Source organism: Nannospalax galili, unplaced genomic scaffold (assembly GCF_000622305.1).
Source record: "Nannospalax galili isolate Female #2095 unplaced genomic scaffold, S.galili_v1.0 scaffold137, whole genome shotgun sequence".
Classification (NCBI taxonomy): Eukaryota; Metazoa; Chordata; class Mammalia; order Rodentia; family Spalacidae; genus Nannospalax; species Nannospalax galili.
Window position 1 is genome coordinate 2147678 of NW_008340203.1, and position 11306 is coordinate 2158983.

Consider the following 11306-nt stretch of genomic DNA (forward strand, 5'->3'; position numbering starts at 1 on the left):
CTGGTCTCCATAGTGAATCCAGAACAGCTGGGGCTACAGGGAGACCCTTTCTCAAAAAGACCGAAAAAAAAAAAAAAAAAAAAAATGTGCTTTACAAGAAACCTGTTGACGTGGACATCTTCACTCACCACAAGCAACAGAAAATTCAATAATATGCCCACTTTGTCCATCATTTTAAAAAATATTTTATGTGTATGTGTGTATTGCCTACATGTAGGTAAATGCACCTGTGTCATGCAATGTCCGGGGAGGTCAGAAGAGGCTACAGGATCCCCTGGGACTGGAGTTACAGACAAGGGAACTGTTGTTAGCTGCCATGTGGGTGCTGTGTTGTTAGCTGTCATGCAGGTGCTAGGATTCGAACCCGGGTCTTCTCCAAGAACAGCTAGTGTTCTTAATTGCTGAGCCATCTCTCTGGTCCCTGTCCATCATTTTTTAGGCTTGCAAAACAGGTTCTATAATATTTTGGCCAGTCAGACAAAATGATCAGTACAAGTTTTTTCTTTCTTTTTTTTTAATCTGAAGAATCTCCTTCAGTAGGCTTGAATCTCCATAGGGTTCCACCACCCATGAATAACCAGTTCTTCGAGTTCTTCCTGATGATTCTGATTATTACAATGGACTTACTCCTTGTACTCGTTAGTAGGACAGGGAAAGAGGAATCTTAATATTTGCGAGAAGCGAAAGGCGGTTTAAAAACATAATAGGTACCAGGCGTGGTGGCGCTCGCCTATATAATGCCAGCACTTGGGAGGCAGAGGCAGGCGGGTTCTCTTTGGGATCCAGGCCAGCCTGGTGTCTCATAGTTAGTTCCAGTCCAACTGGGGCTACAAGGGAGAACCGGTCCTTAAAAAAACCAAAAAAAAAAAAAAAAAAAACAATAACAACGCCAAAAACCCTAAGAGGTAAGCATCACTTTGCATTCAAAACTAATCTGAGGACCTGAAAACCCCTACGTGGTCAAATAGGCTCATGGGAATCTACCAAGCAAGATAAAAATACTTTCTCAACATATGGTCTTATGGGGACTTTTCTTATTATTTGGAGAAAAATTAACCCTATGCAGCTGCTGGGGAAAAAAATGAATTGTGTACTTTTTTTTTTTTTTTTTTTTTTTTTTTTTTTTTTGGTCTTTTTGAGACAGGGTCTCCCTGTAGCCCCAGCTGTCCTGGAAATCACTAAGTAGACCAGGGTGGCCTTGAACTCACAGAGATGCGCCTGCCTCTCTGCCTTCCGAGTACTGGGATTAAAGGCCTGCGCCACCACACCCGGCAGAATCGTGTACTTTTTAAAAGAGGGTTTTCCATATAATGTGGATGGCTCTACTATTGAATTTATCTTAAGCAGGCAGCTCTCCGGAGAGTCTGGAGCTCAAATAGTCTCTCGAGTAAAAGAATTACAAAGGACTGTATTTAGAGATGAGCTTTCAAGTCTCTTCCTCCCCGACCCCCTTAATCTCGCTCATTTCCACCCCACCCCCACCCCGTATAGCTCTCAGGTCATTTTAGAATGTGCTGCTTCCCTCAAGGAGAAAAGGTTTCGAGTCAATTCTCTGGAAAACAGAGAAGGTAGAGGACCCGGAGAATAATAGGGAGAAGGGATTCTGAAGGGCTCAGGACCAAAGGCTTCACGCGCAACTCCATCCCTGAGGATTCCAAAACACTCCGAATTGGAACAGCGGAACAAAGATGGCGCTAGCGCGCCGGGACTCGCCCGAGCCCTGCGGACTCTGCACTGCGGCCGTCCGCCAGAGGCCGCACGCCATTGGTCACCTTCGATGAGGTCATCCTGGGGGCGGAACCCTGCCGCGGCGTGGGGGCGGAGCCTTGCTGACGCACGCTCGGTAGAGGCGCTGCCCTCCCTGAGCCGGGGCTCTTCTGCGGCAGCTGCTGTGGCGGCTGCGGTGCCGGTAGCGAGAGGTGAGCGAGGGTTCGAGAAACAGCGCGTCCGGGAGCGGCTTTGGAGGGGCTGTAGGAGCGCGCTCCGGCAGTCACCTGGCTTGGTAGGGGCATTAGCAGGGATCTTAGGTCTCGGAGCGAAACATGGGGGTCGCGCCCTGCGGACACCCTTTTTGTGGGCAGAGGAACTGGAAGGCCACTGTCCTTTGGAAGGACCCGAGGGGTGGGGGCAGGGTAGAAGGATCGGATGGGCAGAAGAGTTTGAGGGTACTTCTTAAAGGGGCTTACAACTTGGGGATCCCCCTCCCCAACACGCACACCAAAGAGACTGGTGTGCCGGGGTCCAGAGAATTCGAACTTTCTCACTGGATAGACCAGACAAGAAGCAGGTGAATAATAAATACCCTGTTCAGCGGGGAGGCTAGGAAAACCCGAACGAGATCCTTCCCGGACGGGTGCGGGGGACGGGGCGCTGTTTGGATTCCTCTTTTGCAGAAATGCTCTTTATATTCCATTTCGTGACCACCCACCTCCCCGAAACGCTTTTCCAAATTCGTTTGTGTTTGGCTTCAATGTCGGTAGACATTCTTGGAGAGGTCCGTAATCATGAGAGAGAGAGAGGAGGGCAGCGTCTTATTAGAGGTAGTCATTTCTGACAAACCCCCGGACTATGCCTATCAGACATGATTTCACATATTTTGAGGTTCGGGAGTCTATCCTTGCTCAAGATGGAGAGAGAGACTGATTAATAGCTCCTTTGGATGATTCACATATGCACAGTCTTAAAGTCAACCCACATAATCTCTTGAGAAATCCTCTGAATGTGTTTTGTTGCCCTTGAACATCAAATGCAGAAGGGTTTTGTTGTTGAGATTTCTCAAAATGTCTTCCTGCCTTCCCAAAGAACACATCATCCTTGGAACGCCATTCTTACCTGTCAGTCAATCTGGACTATGCGTGACCTTGTGACATTAAAGAATAATTTGATCTGTTTTGCTGAGTTTAGATGTTGAAGTCCATGCCATACACTAGCTTATCGAGAATAAATAATTGCAATTTCAGGACCACTGATAGCGCCAATTGTTTTTTCATATCTAGCAACGGTGAAACAGGTCTAAAAGGAAACCTTTATTGGCTCCAAGGTGAGACGTGACGGTTGGAAGAATGCACTCATCTTAAACATGGAGATGGCAAGCAGTAAGCTGCAGAGGTGGAAAGCATTTTCTCTGTGGCTTCTTTAAAGTGCTTTGTCATCATCGGGTTCTTGTCAGCCTCATTTGAAATTCAGCTGATGGCAGCCTTTTGTTTGTTTTTTTGGTCTTATTGAGACAGGGTTTCCCTGTAGCCCCAGCTGGCCTGGAACTCACTATGTAGACCAGGCTGGCCTCTCTCCCAGAGATCTGCTTTCCTCTTCCTCCCAAGTGCAAGACTAAAAATGTGCACCACCAGACCCAGTGCTGTTTTTAAAATATGTTTATTTGTTGGGATTCCTTAGAGCAAAGTGGTGTTTTCTAAGGAATCTTCAGAAGTTTGATCCCTTTAGCCATAGCTTTAAGATAGAACTGGACTTTTAGCTGTTGGAAGTAGCTATTGTCTATAGGAAAGAGAAAGCTAGTCATACCTTTTATAAGAGGGCCATCAAAATTTCTCTTGTTTCCTACTCGACAAAAACAAAACAAGAAACCCCAAACTGAAAAAATAAGAAAAATTTTTTTAGCAATATAATTGTGCCAAACAAACAAACAAACAACAACAACAAAAAAAACCCCATCAAACACGCTGGGCATGTGGTACATCCCTGTAATCCTAGCACTCAGGAGGTGGAGGATCAGGAGTTCAAGGCTAGCCTCCACTATATATTGAGTTTGAGGGCAAGAAGTTATTTGAGTTACGGAAGACTCTGTCTCAAACAAAACAAAACACCCAGTTACTGTGAATGTCACTGCCTCATATTAAAGAGCAGTTTGGGGGACTAGCTCTGAGATCCTAGATAGGCTACTCAATCTCACTGATGTCTCTCCTTGTCTATTAATGGGAATTTTAATTTATCTGCTTCCAAGAGTTATTGAGGCAAGAAAATGAGATAATGCAGAGAAAGCCCTGAACACTGACTAGGTTCTCCGTCAATGTCAGCTGTAACAATGATTGTTATTATTATGACTTTATTATTGTCTCTAACGTCATAGTTATGAAGAGAAAAAGAAATAGACCCATGCATTTAATGTTAAAAATAATAAAGAGCAGTTTGGGGTTCTGAGTTCCTGTCTTTAATTTGCATATATTCCCATATATCCTGTTGCCCAAAATACTGTCATTCTGTCCTGATGTCAATTGCAAAGGAAGTGACTTTTCATCTGATGCTCTGCAGTTCGGGACTCAGTAACTGCTTTTGCAATTTCTCTTTTCAACTTTTCTAACAGGATATCAAAACAGACTTATAAGCAGTAGATACAAAAAAAGAATGAACCTTACCTGGGGTGTTGTTTGCTATTAGTTATCTAGGTTAATTACCAAGTCATGTTATTTTTTTCTCATGCCTCAGATTGGAGTGAAACCCAGCTACTCCTCCGCTACTCTCTGCCATCATGGGGGAACTTTTCCGGAGCGAGGAGATGACACTGGCCCAGCTATTTCTACAGTCAGAAGCAGCTTATTGTTGTGTCAGTGAATTAGGAGAACTTGGGAAGGTTCAGTTCCGAGATGTAAGTGGTTGAAAGCTCCTTTTTGATTACCATTGAACTCACTTTTTTTGTGGTGGGAGGAGTCATGTTTAATGTGTTTTTTAATTAAATTTTTTTTTTTTATTTGCAAAAGGAATGCTGTAGCTCTGGCTTAGTATTGGTAAAGTATATTTCAAGTTGTCTTTCTAGGTGAAAATGGTTTCTGTGAGCCCTTCCACGCTTTTTGCTAATTCTTCCATGGAAATCATTCTGAATTGGGCATACTGTTCCCACCTATACTGCTCACATTTGAGAGGCTGAGGCTAGACATCTGTAGTCCTTGGCCAGACTGAGCTGTAGAGCGAGACCCTTTCTCAAAGAAAAACTAAACAAAACAATATTAACAAAACAGAGCATGATATTGACTGCCTTGCAATACACTTGGGAGGTGGAGGACGAGTTCAAGGTCATCCTTGGCTCCATAGCAAGTTTGAGGGTAGCCTGGGCTACACAAAACCCTGTCTTAAAACAACAACAACAACAAAAAAAGAAGAGTAGTGGTATTTTAAGCACTCTCAAGGAAGGTAATTGCTAGAGATTCTGGGAGAGGATACCAAACTAATCTCTCACTTTTTACTTTGTTCTGGGCTCCTTAACATCAGAACATGGTAATTAAAAAAAAGAAATTATTGTAGTTCTTCCATACAATAGAATTATTTTTTTAATTTAAACAAATCTGAGATAAGCCAACCAGCTACAGATATATAGTATATAATTAAGCATATACTGATAATTCATTATTTTGGACACTTGGAAAAGATGTAAAAACAAACTGGACTGTCTAAGGGTTAAAAAAAGGATTCTCTATGGAGCTTATAATCTGATCCGGAAGACACAGTATACCCTACTTAAAGGTGGGGGCACTAAGGGCCATGTCCCTCCCTTAGAGGGTATTGTTAGCCAATACCTGAAGTTTCCTGAAGCTTTCATAGCATTTATCCTGGTCATGGTTTCACATTTATCAATAGGAATAGTTGATTAAAGTCTCTCTTCAATGATCTAAGCTCCATGAAGACAGAGACATTCTCCGTTTTTCATTTATTTATTTATTTTATTTTTTTGGTCTTTTTGAGGTAGGGTCTCCCTGTAGCCACAGCTGACCTGGAACTCACTATGTAGACCAGGCTGGCCTCAATCTCACAGAAATCTGCTCACCTCTGCCTCTTGAGGGCTAGGATTACAGGTGTGTACCACCACACCTGGCTAGTTCATTATTGTGTCTTTATTGCCTACATGCAGGTCCTTGTCACTGTTGCTTGGAATGATTGGGTGATGAAAGAGGAGTGGTCAGAAATGGGTTGATAAGTGAAGGTCCTAGAGTGGATAAGCAGTTCCTCTGATACCGCCGTGCCTACTGTTCTCTGTGTCTTCAATAAACTTACCTTAGTATTTCAAAAGAAAAGAGAAAAGAAAGAAGAAGCCAGGCATGGTGGCTCACATCTCAAAATCCTAGCACTTGGGAGGCAGAGGCAGGAGAGTCACTGTGGATTGGAGGCCAACCTGATCTACATAGTGAGTCCTTACATAGTGATTTCTAGGCCAACCAGTGCTACATAGTAAGATTCTGTCTCCAAAAAATATTCTCAGTCTGAGTTGAAACTGCCTTGCGATGGTCTTAATCCTCATTTTCTTTGAACCATTTTGTACCTTCTCTGTAAACATTTTCTTCCCTGACCCATTTTCTTACCTTCTTGCTATGTCTACCTTCTGCTAGCCTCTCTTTGATCTTCCCTGCCCTTGTCCTGACTGTTAGTGTCCCTAAGATTCTTCTTAGCGCTCTCTGGGCAAGCTTCTCTGTCCTCCATCTTCCTTGAGCCTGTTTTCCTGCTCTTATCTAACCTCAAATCTTTTTTTTTTCTTTTTTTTCCCCTTTGTCTTTTTGAAAGAGTCTCCCTGTAGCCCCAAGTGGCCTGGAACTCACTATGTTGACCAGGCTGGCCTTGAACTCACAGAAATCTGCCTGCTTCAAACCTCAAATCTTTCGTCTTTCTTCTGTAAGTCCCAAAGCTACATCTCTGGTTCTCACTTCCCAGACACCATCTCTGCATTTAAAACTCTGATATGACTGCCATCCTGTGATTCTTTCTCAAGTTCAGTATATCTAGATCCCAACAACTTACCTTTCTTTTCATGTTTTTTTTTTTCTTTTCTTTTCTTTTTATTATTTTTTATTTTATGTGTATGCATGTATTGCCTGCCTTTAGGTAAGTGCACTGGTGTCGTGCAGTGCCTGAGGAGTCAGAAGAGGCTGTTGGATCCCCTGGGACTGGAGTTAACAGACAGTTGTTAGCTGCCTTGTGGGTATTGGCATTTGACCCCGGGTCTTCTGCAAGAACATTCAGTGTTCTTAATCTCTGAGCCATCTCTCCAGCCCCATTCATGAGCTTTTTTTTTTTTTTTTTCCAGTCTTTTTGAGACAGGTTCTCCCTGTAGGCACAGCTGGCCTGGAACTCACTATGTAGATCAGGCTGGCCTCGATCTCACAGATTCACCTGCCTCTGCATCCCAAGTGCTGGGATCAAAGGTGTGCGCCACTATACCCTGCTCATGAACTATTTTTCATCATGACTTCCTAAACAAGAGCTAAGGCATCAGAATTCTAGTTTTCTAGGCTTGAAACCCAGGTCAAATTTGTCACCCTTGGGGGCTGGAGAGATGGCTCAGCAGTTAAGAGCATTGACTGCTCTTGCAGAGGACCCAGGGTTGATTCCCAGCACCCACACAGTGGCTAACAAAACCATCCATAACTCCGGTTCCAGGGGAATCCGAAACCTTCTTCTGACCTCCGTGGCATTGCATGACATGGGTGCACTCACATACATGCAGGCAATACACTCATACACATAAAATAAAAATAATTTTAAAAATTAATAAAGTTTGTCACCCTTGGTGTGCAGTTCTTCCTCTAGTCCTATGATATCTCTTTGAAAAGTATTTTATTTATTTATTTTTATTTTTTAAATTTTTTTATGTGTATGTATGTATTGCCTGCATGTAGGTAAGTGCACCCATGTTGTACAATGCCCGTGGAGCACAGAAGAGGCTGTCGGATCCCCTGGAACTGGAGTTACGGACAGCTGTTAGCTGCCATGTGGGTGCTGGGATTTGAACCTTGGTCTTCTGCAAGAACATTCAGTGTTCTTAGCTGCTGAGCCATCTCTCCAGCCCTTATTTATTTATTTAATGTGTATGAATGTTTTACCTGTATGTATGTAAGTGCACCTGTGTCATGCAATACCTTTGGAGGCCAGAAGAGGGTGTTGGATCCCCTAGAACTGGAGTTAAGGACTGTTGTTGGCCACCATGGGGTACTGGTCCTCTGTAAGAGCAGCCAGTGCTCTTAACTGCTGAGCCATTGCTCCAGCCTCAGTGTCTCCTTTCTTAACATCTATTGTCTTTAGCCAACATTTTCCTTTTTCTTATTGCTGTATTTCAGTCATTCAGAAAATTATAGGGGCTAGGTGTGGTGGCACTCACCTTTAATCCTAGCATTTGAGAGGCAGAAGCAGGATCTGTGTGATTCCAGGCCAGACTGGTCTACAAAGGGAGTTGTAGACCAGCCAGGACTACATAGTGAGACCATTCTCCAAAAATCAAACAAGAAAACCCAAAACTATGGGGAATAACATAACAAACACTTAAGGCTTTACTGCCTGTTGGATAGGTAGACAGTCCAGATACAATTGAAGCCTCCATAGCTTCCATCCCGTTCATCTCCCTTCTTCCCTAATGGTAACCTATACAATTTTATTGATTTTTAGACAGGGATTTGCTATGTAGCCCAGGCTGACCTCAAACTCACTGTATTCTCCTGCTTCAAACCTCCAGAGAGCTAGGAGTACAAGTGTGTATCACCATACCCTGCTTACAGTCAGTTTTGTTTATCATCCCCCATGCTTTTTATTTTTATTTTTAAAATTTTTATTTTACATTTATGTAATATATATGCATGTATATGGATACCTGCATTTATGTAAGTGCACCACATGCATGTAGTGGCCGTGGAGGCCAGAAGAGAGTATCACATCTCCTGGAACTGGAGTTACAAATGGTTGTTAGCTGCTATGTGTGTTCTGGGAACTGAACCTGGGTCCTCTGCAAAAGTAGACAGTGCTCTTAACCGCTGAGCCATCTCTCCAGCCCCCCATCTCATTTTCTGAGGCAGAGTTCCCTCACTGAGCTTAGAGCCTGCTTTCGCGTTTTCTTTTGTGAGTCCTCTGGACTTGAACTCAGATCATGTTTCCATGGCACACACTTCACTGACTGAGCCATGTTCCCAGCCCTGTTCTATTATTAAAGATAAATTTGATCACTCAATTAAGGTATTACTTGTTAGATTCTCCATTGTAAAAGTAGCTTATCTTACCCGTTGTGATTAATAAGTAATCTGAGGGGATACTTTTGAGTTCTATGTGACTATCCTGTTTCCCAGAACCAACCTTTTTACCCAATATTTTTCATAATCTTTGATTTATTATTATTTGTGTGTGTGTACATGCCCCACTGTGCACATGTGGAAATCAGAAGACAAATTTGTGGAGTTCATTCTCTCCTTCTACCTTTATCTGTTCCAGGGATTGAACTCCGTTTGTCAGGCTATTCCTTCTGAATATATTACTATTCTTACTTAATTTTTGTGGGGTTTTTTTTTGTTTGTTTATGAGACAGTCTTATCTGTAGCCCAGGCTGGCCTAGAACTCACTATATAGCCCAAATTGGCCCTGAATTTATAGCAATCCTGCTTCAGCTACCCCAGTGCTGGGACAACAGTCTTGAGCCACTATGCCTGGCTTTGTGTTTTTAAGTTTTGTTTTTTAAAAAATATTTTATTTATGCCGGGCGTGGTGGCACACGCCTTTAATCCCAGCGCTTGGGAGGCAGAGGCCGGTGGATCTTTGAGAGTTCAAGGACAGCCTGGTCTACATAGTGAGTTCCAGAACAGCTGGGGCTACAAGGAGACCCTGTCTCAAAAAAGACAAAAAAAAAATTTATTATTATTTAAATTTTTTTTCTTTTTGTGTTTTTAAGTTTTAATATAGTGAAATAAATTCTTTTTTTGTTGTTTTTTCTTTTTTTTGAGACAGGGTCTCCCTGTAGCCCCAGCTGTCCTGGAACTCACTAAGTAGACCAGGCTGGCCTTGAATTCACAGAGATCCACCTGCCTCCTCCTCCCGAGTGCTGGGATTAAAGGCGTGCACCACCACGCCTGGCTTCATATTTATTTTTATTATTTATGAATATGTGCATATGTGTGTAACAGGTGGGTAGGTACCAGCAGAGGCCAGAAGAGGGCATCAGATCCCCTGGAACTAGAGTTCCAGGCAGTCAGTGTGGGTGCTGGGAACTGAGTTCAAGTCCTCTGGAAGAGCAGTGAACACTCTTAACCTCTGACCCATCTCTCCCACCCGTTAGGTTGTTTCTTGTTTTGTTTTGTTTAAGACAAGGTCTCATGTAGCCCAAGTTACCTTCAACTCACTATATAGTAGCTGCTGACCTTCAATTCCTGCTTCTACTCCCAAGTGCTGTGTAAAATGACCGTTTAACAGGTTAAGATGCTTTTCGTTTGTGTTTTGAGGCAGGGTCTTACTCTAGCTCCGGTGGCTTGGAACTCACTATGTAGCTTTAGCCTCTCAGGTGCTAGGATTTCAGGTGTGAGCCACTGCATCTGCTGAAGAGGGATTTTGCTATCACCAGAGTTCTCTGCATTTTTAATGGCTTTCTCTTGTGCACTAACTAGCTTTGGGAGTCACTGTGAATTGTCAACCCTCATGTCTGGTTTTTGCTCTGACAATCTAGGGCTTTCCAAATCTGAGTTGGAGTTCTCTGACATTTCAGCTGGGGAACGGCAACCTCCAGGCTCCAAATATGGATCCTCTCAAGATCTTAGTAAGGTTCCAGGAATGTGGGTTTTCTTTCCAGAGCATCCCCCATTGACGCCTTCTGCTCAGCTGGAACACCTAGCTCACACCTCTTGTCCTAATTTCTTAATCCTCTCAGTACTTTGGAGGCTGAGGCCAGAAGATAGTGAGCTCAAGGCTATCCTGGGCTACATGGCAAGTTACAGGCTAAGACCTAGGCATGGGATCACACACCTGTAATCCAAGTACTTGAGAAGTAGAAACAGGAGGATCAGGATTTCAAGGTTACCCTCAACTACATAGCAAGTTTGAGACAAACCCAGGCCACATAAGATCTTGTCTCAGAAACCAAGAAGACAAATCAAAACCCAAACCAAAAACAAACAAAAAACCAACTAAGTTCCCACCCAATCTGGACTGTATAGTGAGACCATATCTCAAGAAAAAAAAAGGGGGCGGGGGAGGGCTGGAGAGAGGGCTCAGCAGTTAAGAGCACTTGCTGCTCTGCTCTTGCAAAAAACCCAAATTCACTTCCCAGCACCCATGTCTGGTGCCTCATACCACCTGTAACTCCAGCTCCAAGGGATCCAGCCCCCTCTTCTGCCTCCATGGGCACTGTACTCATTTGCACATACTGACACATGGATATACAGACACAGACAAACACAGACACACACATAACTAAAAATAGTAATAAAAATAAGGGGGTTAGCCAGGTGTGGTGGTATAGGCCTATAATCCTAGCACTTGGAAGGTGGAGGTAGGAGGTTCAGGAGTTAGGGACAGAGAGACAGAGAGAGAGAGAGAGAGAGAGAGAGAGAGAGAGAGAG

General features: G+C 43.5%; 1 protein-coding gene across 11 annotated transcripts in view; it reads left to right on the forward strand.

Annotated features, from left to right (window-relative positions):
• The first annotated feature begins 1804 nt into the window (after window positions 1-1804).
• Window positions 1805-11306, forward strand: part of Atp6v0a1 (ATPase H+ transporting V0 subunit a1) — a 70138-nt gene continuing 60636 nt past the window's right edge. For 7 of the 11 annotated variants that reach the window (XM_008835299.3, XM_029564589.1, XM_029564590.1 and 4 more), the window contains exons 1-2: window positions 1850-2002; window positions 4441-4600. In XM_008835299.3, coding sequence (XP_008833521.1) covers window positions 4484-4600 — 117 coding nt within the window. In that variant the 5' untranslated portion in view covers window positions 1850-2002; window positions 4441-4483. Of the gene's footprint in view, window positions 2003-4440; window positions 4601-11306 lie in introns of all 11 variants that reach the window. The other 4 variants (XM_029564586.1, XM_029564587.1, XM_029564588.1 and 1 more) reach the window with 2 other exon arrangements.